The sequence below is a fragment of the Rhinolophus sinicus genome, chromosome 17 (assembly GCF_057876585.1).
Source record: "Rhinolophus sinicus isolate RSI-liver-muscle chromosome 17, RSI-T2T, whole genome shotgun sequence".
NCBI classification, from domain to species: domain Eukaryota; kingdom Metazoa; phylum Chordata; class Mammalia; order Chiroptera; family Rhinolophidae; genus Rhinolophus; species Rhinolophus sinicus.
Genome location: NC_142517.1, coordinates 197,362,210 through 197,374,871, shown reverse-complemented (window position 1 = coordinate 197,374,871; position 12,662 = coordinate 197,362,210). Strand labels below are relative to the sequence as shown.

The following is a 12,662-nucleotide window of genomic DNA, read 5'->3' as shown; positions in this document are numbered from 1 at the left end:
CCCATCGTCTTGCAACCCATTCTCTGAGCCCCATCTCAGAACTGTATTTGATAGTCATAGATAGGCTCCCATTTCAAACTTCCCTTTGTCCCTGCTCCTAGCACCCGGGGGTAACTAGCGCTGCTGGACTTGGGTGCCGTGGGGGACAGATAGTGACTCTACCATCCCTAGTGTTGACCTTGTGTGGCACACGTTCTGGGTGAGCACCACCCTTGTGGATTCGGAAGTACGTCTTGTGGAGAGAGGCCACGCCATGTATCCAGCAGAGCCCCATCAGCTTCTTGTCAAACCCCGAGGACACATCTCGATCCTGACTCCCAGTCTGGTCTGACACGTCGTGATAGTATTAAGAGAAGTCCAAGACGAGGTCATCATTGGAAGAAGGAAAACTACTCTGGGCAGCTGGACTGAGGGTATTTGGGGCTGCTTAAGGAGATGCACAGCAGGCGTGGTACTGCCCCCTAGTGGGCATTTTGGAAATTCACGGGGCATTTTTTGATTAACACAAAAATGTGAAGGGATGCTACCTGGCTTTTAGCCGGCCTGGGCAGGGCTCTAGACATCCTGAAATGCTCAGAACCTTCTTCATTAGGAAGCATTCCAAAAACTTTGGAACGACTGGCTAAACATCACATATGAAAAGCCTGTTTATCTGAGTCTAGAACTAACTTTTCACATGTAAGCATGAAGTTGATTTTGCACATTTTGAAAAAGACTCAGTTTCCTAGGAATATAAATTAAAACTTTGCTTTGTTCAGCTCTTTACCATGAATTTGTTCATTATTTTGGAGCATCAGGTCACCAATGGCAGCACCGTCTGGTACATGAGTTGCCAGGAAAACACCAGTGTCAGTTGGCATCTTAGCCACCACATTCACAGTGATTCTGCACATGGGAGTGGGGACTGGACCACTTCTTGTCTTCTGGTTTAGCTGGGCCCAACCTGTCACGTAATGAAATACCTGTTACTATAAATCTTATTTCTCATTTATAGTACAGTGAGGACATTATATAAAGGACACGCAAGGCAACATGCGTGTCATTCATTATCCTTGCGTTTCCTTTTGAAGTCGTCTGGGGCCTTGACCATGAAAGAGTTGAGGACAGCAGTGTACGCATGATGGTTCCAAATTGCAGTGATGAGGAGGGAATACAGTCTAAAATCTCCCCAGGTTATTTTCTAGGTCTTTCCACCCATCCTATCCTGCTTTACAGAACCTGGAACAGGGGAGCTAAATGGTGATTCTTGGGGGAGGGGTCCAGAACACAGCTCCCCGGTTAATGGGTGATGGAATTTGCACAAGAGCTGGGCAAAGGTGAAAGGGCCTTGTCCTGCCCCAAATCCCTCGTTCCTTCGCTCTGCTTCATTGACACTCCCACCTCCTCCCCACTCCAGGTAGCTAAACTTCACCCAAACTCTGACCTCTTACTCTTTCTACTTTGGCCCAGGGCAGTCAACACAAGACAGAAGGCAGGACAGCATGAGCCGATCACACCCCCATCCCATCCAAGTCCGATCTGTGGGCTTTCGAGATGCCTTGGCCCCCCTGCCACCGCCACCTGCTATCCAAACTCCTTCCTCCCACTCTTGGGCCTCTCAATGTGGGCCCCCTCCCTGGGGCCTCTGCTGTCTTCTGGCTCTGCAGGTAGGAGGCGGAAAGTGCAGGAGTTGGTGCTGACTGAAAGGGGTGTTTGGGGGAGTAGGTGTGGCATGAGGAACCCTCTACAAATGAGTATTCCTGCCTATTTCTGAAGGCCAATCTGTCTCATTCCTCTCCCTACAGCATATCTTGGTTCTGGGCTCTCTGCTCTGTGCCTCCCATCTGCTCCTTTTTCAAAGTCTCCCCCCAGGAGGACTGTCTTACTCCCCTGCCCAGCTCCTGGCCTCCAGCCTCTTTTCGTGTGGTGTGTCTACCACCCTGCAAACTTGGATGGGCAGCAGGTAAGGGGAACTCCCGAGTGGGAGGGGACAAGGTTTCGGGATGGGTAGGAGAAGCTTGGGGAGTCCTTTTGGCTGCCACCTGTTTCTAGACCTGCTGGGGCTGCTGTGCCTACAGGCTGCCTCTCGTCCAGGCTCCATCGTTTGAGTTCCTTGTACCTGCTCTGGTGCTGACCAGCCAGAAGCTACCTCTGGCCATCCAGACACCTGGAAACTGTGAGTACAGAGCAAGAGCAGGGGGTGAGGGTGGGGTTGGGTGTCAATCTGAGCTTATAGGTGTAGGTAGGTCAGGATTGAGACTGGGCAATGATGGGACTGCAAGGCATTGTGGGTCTTGGAGCTGTTGCCAGGCACTAGCTAGGACTGCAGAGTAATGGGTCTCCATTCCACGTACTGTCTCCTCTCCATGCCTCCATCATCCCCAGCTTCTCTCATACTGCACCTGTGTGAGGAGCCTGGTTGCCACGGCTTGGAACTCTGGAACTCTTCTCTCCGAGAGGTGAGCTCCTGGGGGTGGGAGCAGGACTGAGGTGGTGCCGGCATTGGGGAGACTCTGGTTTCCATTATACAGGGACTGAGCTGCTCTCGGGGAAGAAGGTGGGGGACGGACCCACCCCTGGAATTAGTGAGGAAGTCCAGGCTGAGGTCAACTCAATCTAGAAGAATGTTTTCTCCCCGTCCCCTCCTCTACTCCACTAGGTGTCTGGGGCAGTGGTGGTGTCCGGGCTGCTGCAGGGCATGTTGGGGCTTTTGGGGACTCCTGGCCACATATTCCCCCACTGTGGACCCCTGGTGATGGCTCCCATCCTGGTTGTGGCGGGGCTCTCTGCCCACAGGGAGGTGGCCCTGTTTTGCTCCACGCACTGGGGCCTGGCCTTGCTGTACGTAAGTTCTGAGTGGCGTGGGGTGGTGACCAGTGGGGTGTGTGGGTCTGGGGGCCAGCACAGTTGCTGGCTCTCCTGGACTGAGCAGCTATCTGAGTAGGGACAGTGCTTTGTGGATTTGGAATCCAGCGCTTTTGCTGGATTTATTTGGTCTCCCTGACTTTCACACTGCCTCCTGCTGACCCCCAAGGTGCCTTCCTTCCCCGTCCACAGGGGCTTTCTTCTCTGGGACCCCCTTTTAGGGTATTCTGCCACTCCCACCTCCGTTATAACCCTAAGGATGCCTGCTTCCTCTTGCTCCTAAAGCTCCTTCTCTCTCCTAGGCTTATCCTGCTCATGGTGGTCTGCTCTCAGCACCTGGGCTCCTGCCAGTTACCTCCATGCCCCCGGAGGCCAGCTTCAACCTCTTTCACCTGCACTCATATCCCTACCTTCCGTCTCCTCTCGGTATGTGGGGGCCTGGGCAGGGGCAGTTAAGGTTAGAAGGGCCGGCATGGAACGCTTGCTCGGCACCGTCCTTTGGCTTCTGTTAACCCCCTAAGGCTGGCCCTGAAGGACCTGGGGGAGGGGTTCTTTTCTGTCTCAGTCTTGCCCCTCAGGTGCTGGTCCCAGTGGCCTGTGTGTGGATCATCTCTGCCCTTCTGGGTCTCAGCGTCATCCCCTCCACGGAGGCACCATGGTTTTGGCTGCCTCACCCAGGTAGGTTTTCTCCTAGTCTTCCATCCTCTAACTCAAATAAAGGCGTCTGTATCTTTGAACTCAAGATTTAATGAATTTTATTTCTGACTTAAATCCTATGCTTTCTCAAAACACATAGGGGAGAGAAATTGCTAGTCTGAGGGGCAATGCCAGCCCACCACAGGTGTTTTATTTGGTGTTAAGAGACATCTGCAAACCTTACCACTCCCTCTTGATACTGTTACCCCATGTACACATTTATGTTACCTACCTCCACAGCCAGTGGAGTCGGTGACCTATGTATAAAGATTGTTTCTGAGGCATTGTATGTGAAATTTGCTCATTCATCAATTTTTTTTTAAATTTTATTTTATTAAATTTATTGGGGTGACAATTGTTAGTAAAATTACATAGATTTCAGGTGTACAATTCTGTATTACAGCATCTATAAATCCCATTGTGTGTTCATCACCCAGAGTCAGTTCTCCTTCCATCACCATATATTCGATCCCCCTTACCCTCATCAATTTAATAAATGTCTGGTGAGTGCCGATGATGTGCTAGGCACATGATAGGGGATATAGTGATAAACCTGACAGACACAGTACCTGTGTTTATGAAGCTTATAATCCGTTGCGGAATACAGACACTAATTGAATAGCCACCCAAGTAAATGTAAAAGTGTATGTGGTAAGTGGAACAAAGAGGAGGTACACCGTGTGATGAGAGCTTATAATGGGGAGTCTGCCTTTATTAGAGTGGTCAGCAAAGGTATTCTTGAGGAAGTGATCGTCGAGCTGAGATGTGAGAGATGAGTAGGCGTTCACTGGGTGAAGGAAGAGAGAAGAGCATTCCAGGTGGATCAGATGCAAAGGCCCTGTGGTGGCCAGCAGTACAAGTACAAGGGCCTGAAACAAGGCCAGTGTATCTGGAGTGAAGGAGGTGAGGCAGAATATGGTGGGAGATGAGGCTAGAGAGAGATAGCTAAGGATCAGACCAAAGAGGACCCTGTAGACCATGGTAAAGGGATGGTCTTTATCCGAAGGGTTTAGTGGTTTTATCCAAAGCATTATCTTCAAAGACATTTGGGCTTCCAGGATGCTTCTGGCATAGGCATTTGGAGGCAGGGGGATGCTGCAGACTTGAGTCTGGTCCCAAAGTGACTCTTTCTCCCTCCTCAGCTGAGTGGGACTGGCCCCTGCTGACACCCCGGGCTCTGGCTGCAGGCATCTCCATGGCCTTGGCAGCCTCCGCCAGCTCCCTGGGCTGCTACGCCCTGTGTGGCTGGCTGCTGCATTTGCCTTCTCCACCTCCACATGCCTGCAGTCGAGGGCTGGGCCTGGAGGGCCTGGGCAGTGTGCTGGCCGGGTTGTTGGGGAGCTCCATGGGCACGGCGTCCAGCTTCCCCAATGTGGGCACAGTGAGTCTTATCCAGGTATGTGGATGGCGGTGTGGGTGAGGGAGCTGCAGGTGCAGGAGAGGGAAGGGAACTCACGCTGACGGATTGCCAGCTGTGCCCAGAACTCTGTCAGGCCCTTTGTAGAAGTGATCTTTTTTAGGGAGGTGCCTAGAAGTGGTAAGGGGCTAGAAGTGTGAGGAAGACACTGATCTATACTGAACTCCTTCTATGCCTCAGGCACTGTACCAGGGCTGGGCTTCCAGGGAAAAAGGAATCAGATAAAGTCCCTGCTATCCTGGGGACTTCAGAGAGGGAGAGGCAGACAATTTAAGCAAAAAACATAGATGAGTTTTCTCAGTGTGAAAAGTGCAATTAAGAAAACAGCAGGGTAGTGGGACAGTGGTTGAGTAAAGGAGTCCTCTTTAGGTAGAGGGCTGAGGGATGCTTCTTGGAAGGGTGACATTTGAGTTGTGATCCAGATGGTGAGAAGGGGCTGGCCAGCAAATACCTTGAACTGTTGAGGAGCTGGCTGTTTTCTAGTGTCTTCTCTTCATGTAGGCTGGATCTCGGCGAGTGGCCCACTTGGTGGGGCTACTGTGCATGGGGCTTGGGCTCTCCCCAAGGCTGGCCCAGCTTCTCACCACCATCCCGTTGCCTGTGCTTGGTGAGTGCGTGTATCAGCAGGACTGGTATTGAACCAGAACACCCCACTCCGGTGTGGCCCAACTGGTTGCTTGTGGCTGGTACCCTTTCTTTCTGACTAGCCTCCCTGATATACAGATATGATTGTGTGTCAGCGGCCCTCATTTTCTTAGCTGAAGAGAAGCCCTTGACTGGGCTTCTGGCCAAATCAGAAACGAGCCTTTGGTCATCTCTATCACAACCTGCCCTGCCCTGCAATGCTCCCTGCTATGCCAACCCTCTCTCAAACCCTTTGATTACTTCCATACGAGACAGGTGGGGTGCTGGGGGTGACCCAGGCTGTGGTTCTGTCTACTGGATTCTCCAGCTTCCACTTGGCTGACATTGACTCTGGGCGGAATGTCTTCATTGTTGGCTTTTCCATCTTCATGGCCCTGCTGCTGCCAAGATGGTTTCGGGAAGCCCCGGTCCTGCTCAGCACAGGTGGGAGGAGTGGGGAAGGAGAAAGGGGTTATTCAGTGGCAGGAAAGCAAGGGCTTCAGGCTGCAGGTTCTCTGGACTCCAGGCCCCACACCTTCTCTGGGCTTTGCTATAAATAGTTCCTCCATTTGTTTAGCAAGTATTTACTGAGCACCATGCTAGTCCCTTGGCATACAAAGTTACCTCCAGATGTTACAATGCAGTAAAAGAGTAAAAGGCATGTAACAGGAAAGGTTCAAATAAAGAGCTGTGCTGCTCAATGGTGAGAGAGATGGATGTCTTCTGTTTGAGATGATCCAGGTAAGTTTTATGGTGAAAGTAACATTGAGCTAGTCTTGAAGGATGGTAAAATTTAAACCCATTTGGTGAGGTCATTCCTGGTGGAGGAACCATCATAAACAAAGACGTAGAAGGAGGAAGTCATAGTGGATGTCCTGGGAGCAACAAATATAATAGTTTAGTTTGTTAGCTCAGCTTGGCAAATAGTAGTGGCTCTCCACTGAGAATGATTTTGCCCCACAAGGAATGTGTGGCAATATCTGGAGACATTTTTGGCTATTACAAACAGGGGAGGGGGATTGGTACTGGCATGTAGTGGGTAGAATGATGCTGCTAAACATTCTCCAATGCACAGGACAGCCCCCCTCAAAGAATTATCTGGTTTAAAATGTTAGTAGTATTGAGGTTGAGAAACCTAGGCAATAGCACAGAAGGTAAGTGGGAAATAAAGTTAGGGCTTTTAGTACCAAACTTTCCAGAGACAGGGAGCCTAGAACTATCAAAGCATATCTGGAGGGCATATGGATGCTCAGAAGATACAGTATTGAGCAGGGATTCTGTGGGAAGGGCCTGGGTGTGGGAAATGGAGAATAGAGGGACAAAGGACAAAGGGGATGGAACAATTCAGAAAGATCTGTCCTTAGTCCAAGACGTAGATTTAGGTCTGTAGGTAAAAGACTCCTTGGCCTTGCATAGGATCAGAGTTCCCTTCCTGCCTGGCCCCAACCCCCTATAGGCTGGAGCCCCGTGGATGTGTTACTTCATTCACTGCTCATGGAGCCCATCTTCCTGGCGGGACTCTTGGGCTTCTTCCTAGAGAACACCATTCCTGGTAAGTTGAGGCTAGGCCCCAGCAGGTTGGGGAGTGGCCAGGAAGTCATCATTCCCTGGGTTGGACAATGGCCTGACCAACCTCTTTTGCAGGCACACAGCTTGAGCGAGGCCTAGGTCAAGGGCTGCCATGTCCTTTCCCTGCCCAAGAGGCTCGGATGCCTCGGAAGTCCAGGGAGAAGGCTGCTCAAGAGTATGAGCTCCCTTTCCCCCTCCAGAACCTGCACCTCTGCACCCCCCAGCCCCTCCGTTGCCTCTGCCCACTGCCTGGAGACCCTGGGAATGAGGAAGGAGGGCCCAGTGAACCAGGAGAGACAGTCGACTTGTTGCCTGGTTTTGGGGAACAGTACCCCGGGTCTAGCAGAGAAGAACTTAGGTCCCAGTGATGACCAGGACTACTACTTCTGCCCTGGTTAGTTTAGCCCTATCTCCTAGCTTGCCGGAGAGTCGGCTCCCAGGTCCTATTTTCTCCTAGGGAGAGGGTGTGTGTGTGTGTGTGTGTGTGTGTGTGTGTGTGTAAAATGGACCCACCTAAAGGTCTCATTTCCCAATAGGTGTGTTCCTTTCCTTCTCTTAATTAGGCCTAACTGTTCCAGAAGAGGGGCCATGGTTTAGTGGGCCATGAATGAATAAATGAGATTTTGCCTGTGAACTCTATAATTGAACACTAGCATTCATTTAAATATTTACTGAGCACTTCTCGTGTGCAAGATCCTGGAACTACAGATACGGATAAGACAGGGTACCTGCCCTCTCAAGGCAGTTACAGTTTAAAAAGATTTATGTAATTCCTAACTAAAATCCAAAGCAGAAGGCAGTCCATAATAAAGATTGAAACAATGCCATGGGAGCAAAGAGGAAGAAACAATTCTGACTGGGAGTAGCTGCTTTATGAAAGAAGCAGCACTGGGCCTGGCCTTGGCAAGAGGATTTTTGTGGAAAATGGATGGGGAGAATTTTTCAGGCTCAGGTATCCAAGTCAAGGAAAATCATAGGCTGTACAAAGTACAAGATGAGTTGAGGGATTTCAAGATCTCAGTGGTGATAGAGCATAATTATGGGAGTGGATGAAGGGAGAAATGAGACAGGCGAGGTTAAGGATGAGGTTAAACCACGGGATTTATGCCTGGGAGACTCATCTTTCAAACAACTTGAGTGGTGAGGGCTGGAGAGATTATCTAGTGAAATTCAACCCTCTCATTTTATATACCGGGGATGCCAAAAAAATGGATACTCAACATTGCTCAAGAAGTACCAGTTTGCCGTTCTCGGAAGTGTCTGGACACTGATGGGAACCACTTTGAGCACCTCTTGTAATTGCAGAAGTCAGACATGACTTGTATTCATCTTTTGTTATCAGTGTATGTTGAGTATTACAATTTTAATATAGTTTTCCTTTCTTAATGTGTGTATATAGATTTTTGGCACCTTCTGTGTATATGTGGTTGGACCGGTAGGGGAAGGAGGGAAAGTGACATTTACCGACAAGTCCAAATATAGGGGACCCCCTCTCCTGCACCTCCTCCGGCATTCTTTCCACTCTGCCAGGGTGACTCTAAATGGCGCCGTTGCACCCCCACTTCTCTACCAGCGGGTCATCCACCCTTTCTTCTTGCTGTTCGGGTCACGGTGGTCCTCCAGTTCGGAGCGCTCCTTTAATCAACTCAGCGAGCCCAGATGCCCCGCCCACGTCAGGTCCGGGCTCCGCCCCTGTTTCCCAAGGCCCCGCCTTCCCGGGGAGGTGGGGGGGATGCCTCTACTTTAGGCCTTTCGGTTTGCGCGAGCGAGCGCGTGGGCCTGCTGCCGGGAGGGTGGGAGCTGTCGCAGCCGCTCACGGTAGGTGGGGTCGAGCTCGAATCGGGGCCGAAGGCTGGGCCAGGGCGGGGCGGCGAGGGGCTGCTCGGATCCTGCAGTTTGGCGCCGGCATAGGAGCTTACTCTCAGAAGGGACTCGCAAGCGGCCGGCGATCCGGGGCCGACCTCCCGGGGTGGGCGGGGCTGCGGGGGCCGCGCGTGCGCAACTCTCCTCCCGGCAGCGAGGCGGGGTCTGTGAGGCCGCACCTTGGCCGGCCGATTGGTGTGACGAAGCAGCCACATGTCGGCTTTGTTACCCGACGCCCCCTCCCCACCTCGCGCCCCTCAGGGGTCCCGAGCCTTGTCTCAGTGCAACCGGTAGGAATGGAAAGGTGGATCGCGAAGGCCCTTTAGCAAGGGCGGATGGCAACTGGACGCCAGGCGGGGCTCCTGGGACGGGGTGCGCCCCCTCCCGGAGGGACGGGATGTGGCCCAGCTCAGAGGGTGGCTAGGGCCTTGCTGCCCTCTGCAGGATGGCGGAGGAACTGCGCGGAGAGGGTTTCACAGCCGAGGGGCGGGGCTTAATGTAGACCCGGGTTCTTAGACGTCCCCACCTGCTGTTTGCCCTCGGTGCTACCCGACTTCATTCAGGAACAATAAACGGGTGAATCTGGTTAACGTGAACGTTAAAGGCAGTGTTGAATGAAAAAGGAAAGAGGTGGGATAGACAGGCCTAGACCAGGATGCATGAGATGGGAGCAGCTAACCCCAGTCTGGTGCTGAATATCTCAGACCTTTTTATGGGGCATGTTGACCCTGGCCACATTTTCAACTGCCCCACTCCCAAAACAAAACAAAAACCATACAGTTTGAGGGTCCTGAGCTTCCGGGCTTTCCGAAGTGACGGGCTAAGATAACATGATTCTGGTGACTCTTGAGTGCACACTGGTGAGTGCTTATTAGGGAGAGAAGGACTTGGCGACTTGACTTCACTTGGCGTTTGTGACCTTTGGCAATGTGGCACTCTGGTCCAGTGAGGACTAGCTTAATCATTCCAAGATCTCTTCCCCGTAGGAACAACACGTGGGAAATGTGACTGAAGTATCATTCTCCAAACGTAAGGTTTTAAGGGTCCTGCAAATAAAAATCACATCTATTTAAATTTCACCAGTCTAGTGACTGTACAAGTTAAATTATGTTACAAAGCCATGCTTCAAAAACTAGGTTGTGGTTGGAAGAATAATGGCTTAGACTGAGCTGGAAATGACTGGAGGAACAAACCATGTTAACCTTGTTAATGAAATCTAAGGAATTTTCTTTGTATTTTAAGATGCCTCCCACTTCACTTTGTATTTATAGACTGAAATAATGAAGGAAATTAGAACACTCCCCCCCTTTTTTAAACCCACAGGAAAAATCAAACTTCCTGTCAAGTAGCCATAGTTAATGAGCATCTACTATTGTGTTTCCCCGAAAATAAGACCTAGCCGGACCATCAGCTCTAATGTGTCTTTTGAAGCAGAAATTAATGTAAGACCCAGTATTACATTAGATCTGATATTATATTATATTATATTATATTATATTACATTACATTACATTACATTACATTATATTATATTATATTATATTATATCAAAGACCCAGTCTTACATTATATTAAAATAAGACCAGGTCTTATATTAATTTTTGCTCCAAAAGATGCATTAGAGCTGATGGTCTGGCTAGGTCTTATTTTCGGGGAAACACGGTAGGTTAAGGCTACAAATCGAGTTGTTGAAGTAGAAACATTGGTTTCCAGGAGTTGCAGAGTATGCAGCAGAGCCTGATATTGACAGCAGTGTCTTGCGGTGGGGATGTGGGAGAGGAGTGAAGTGGGAGTTAATTCATCGTCTCTACCTCTGTGATTGCTGTGCTTTGTATTCATGACTTCTCAGTCTTTCAGGTTCTTCTTGAAATGGGATTTGGGCTTTCCTGTTTGCTTCTGGACACAGAGTTTATTAGCTCTTTGTTTATGTGTCATTGTTCTCTTTGAGAATTTGACAATAGCTGTGGACCTCTTCTCCCCAAATGAGTATACACATGTATGTGCAAATTTTGAATGTAATTCTAGAGGATTCACATGCATAAACTTGAAGAATCTGTCTTAGAGACTATATGTCTATATTATTTTATATTAATTTACTAAATTTGTCATTATATGTATATATTTAAGGAATATACAGAGGGTGCCAAAAAATGTATACATATTTTAGGAAAGGAAAGAACTGTATTAAAATTGTAATACTCAATATATACCAGTAACAAAAAATGAATACAAGTTATGTGTATACATTTTTTTGGTATCCTCAGTATGTGTATATCTATATCATCTATATCTATATCTATATCTATATCTATATCTATATCTATATCTATATCTATATCTATATCTATATCTATATATATATATATTTTAAGGAATATATATACAGAGGGTGCCAAAAATATATATACACATTTTAAGAAAGGAAAAAATTTTATTAAAATTGTAGTACAATGAATGATGCTAGCATTCATTTGATTGACTCCATCTTTTGAGCGAACATGATACTACACATTACTACTGTAACTCAATTGAACTTCGAAAAGTAATGCATAGATAACATCTCTTAAAAGGTGTACATTTTTTTGGCACCCCCAGTATACGTTTAAGGAATATATATATATATAATGTAGTAATATAATATGTTAATATATATTTAAGGAATGTATATATATTTGAAGTTCTGAGAGCTTCCAGAGTTTTGTTTTTAGATAATGATCAAATGATTTGAATTTCCTGCCGATGACACGACTTACGATGTTTTATAAGACAAGAGCTATTCCTTTCTTCTAGAAGTTCTGGGAAAGGATACCATTGACGTATTTCTTAGGAATGTGATAAAATTGCAACAAGAATGGGTTAGGTTTCCACATTAACTTATATTATTAGGAAGCAGAACTACTAATATCAATATGTTAAGGCTTAGACACTGTAGAAGAAAGATGTTTCATGCCCCCTAGGAACTTAATATGGAAAAAAGCCCCTCACCATTTTAAATAGATTTATAGTGGCTGAGAGGTACTAAGATTGGTGCTCAGTTAGTTATGTACTGGGGTGGGGAGGTGGGGTGGGTAAGGGGTAAGGGTGAGTGGGGAGAGTGTATATCCATGCCTTCTGTTTTATTAGGGAGGATTTTCACAAATTTACTTGATATAAAACTGTTTGGTGGTACACCCCTCTCCCCACAGGCCTGTAGTACCCTAGGATGCTTTGCTAAAATTAAGACTCTCCTACAGATGGAGGAACTGGAGGAAGGCCTGTTGAAGAAGCCATGGGCATGGTTACAGCTTGACGAGAACTCCCTGTTGGCCAAGGCTTATATCACCAAGCAGGGGTATGCCTTGCTGGTTTCAGATCTTCAAGGAGTGTGGCATGAGCAGGTGGACACTAGTGTGGTCAGCCAGCGAGCCAAGGTAGGTGTGAAGAGAAGTACTACTGTGGGGTGGTAGTAGATATAATTTCTTTCCTCGTGGAGTTCTGGGGACATTAACATCAACCAGCTTGCTGACCTGTCAGCTGCCAAGGAAGGTTGAATCAGATTGGGACAATTTCAATTAATGTCCTGCACTTTTACCTATAGCCCTGGGATCTTTCTATATAGTTGTGTGTGTGTGTGTTAGTTTCTATACTGCATACAGTAAAAGCAGAATTG

General features: G+C 48.3%; 2 protein-coding genes across 5 annotated transcripts in view; both read left to right on the top strand.

Annotated features, from left to right (window-relative positions):
- Positions 1 to 53: 53 nt before the first annotated feature.
- Positions 54 to 7,792, top strand: SLC23A3 (solute carrier family 23 member 3). 2 transcript variants are annotated; one of them, XM_019741824.3, is made up of 13 exons: positions 54 to 413; positions 1,450 to 1,646; positions 1,785 to 1,942; positions 2,058 to 2,155; positions 2,365 to 2,438; positions 2,639 to 2,820; positions 3,147 to 3,270; positions 3,423 to 3,522; positions 4,683 to 4,936; positions 5,459 to 5,564; positions 5,858 to 6,025; positions 7,038 to 7,133; positions 7,226 to 7,792. In XM_019741824.3, exons 2-13 carry the CDS (start codon positions 1,482 to 1,484, stop codon positions 7,516 to 7,518), a joined length of 1,818 nt encoding a protein of 605 aa, XP_019597383.3. In that variant the 5' UTR covers positions 54 to 413; positions 1,450 to 1,481; the 3' UTR covers positions 7,519 to 7,792. The 2 variants fall into 2 exon arrangements, with proteins under 2 accessions (XP_019597383.3, XP_088650447.1); XM_088794321.1 differs by having other exon boundaries at positions 54 to 1,646; positions 5,910 to 6,025; positions 7,226 to 7,364.
- A 1,046-nt stretch (positions 7,793 to 8,838) lies between these two features.
- Positions 8,839 to 12,662, top strand: part of NHEJ1 (non-homologous end joining factor 1) — a 73,170-nt gene continuing 69,346 nt past the window's right edge. For 2 of the 3 annotated variants that reach the window (XM_074313696.2, XM_019741873.3), the window contains exons 1-2: positions 8,839 to 8,968; positions 12,247 to 12,423. In XM_074313696.2, coding sequence (XP_074169797.2) covers positions 12,247 to 12,423 — 177 coding nt within the window. In that variant the 5' untranslated portion in view covers positions 8,839 to 8,968. Of the gene's footprint in view, positions 8,969 to 9,185; positions 9,304 to 12,246; positions 12,424 to 12,662 lie in introns of those variants that run through there. The other variant, XM_074313700.2, reaches the window with a different exon arrangement.

What these genes read in the sequence shown, in the direction of transcription:
- SLC23A3 (XM_019741824.3), top strand. Translation starts at nt 1,482, where the DNA reads ATGAGCCGATCACACCCCCATCCCATCCAAGTCCGATCTGTGGGCTTT. An exon ending in GCTGTCTTCTGGCTCTGCAG is followed by an intron (nt 1,647 to 1,784) that starts GTAGGAGGCGGA and finishes CTCTCCCTACAG; the next exon opens with CATATCTTGGTTCTGGGCTC. An exon ending in GGAACTCTTCTCTCCGAGAG is followed by an intron (nt 2,439 to 2,638) that starts GTGAGCTCCTGG and finishes CTACTCCACTAG; the next exon opens with GTGTCTGGGGCAGTGGTGGT.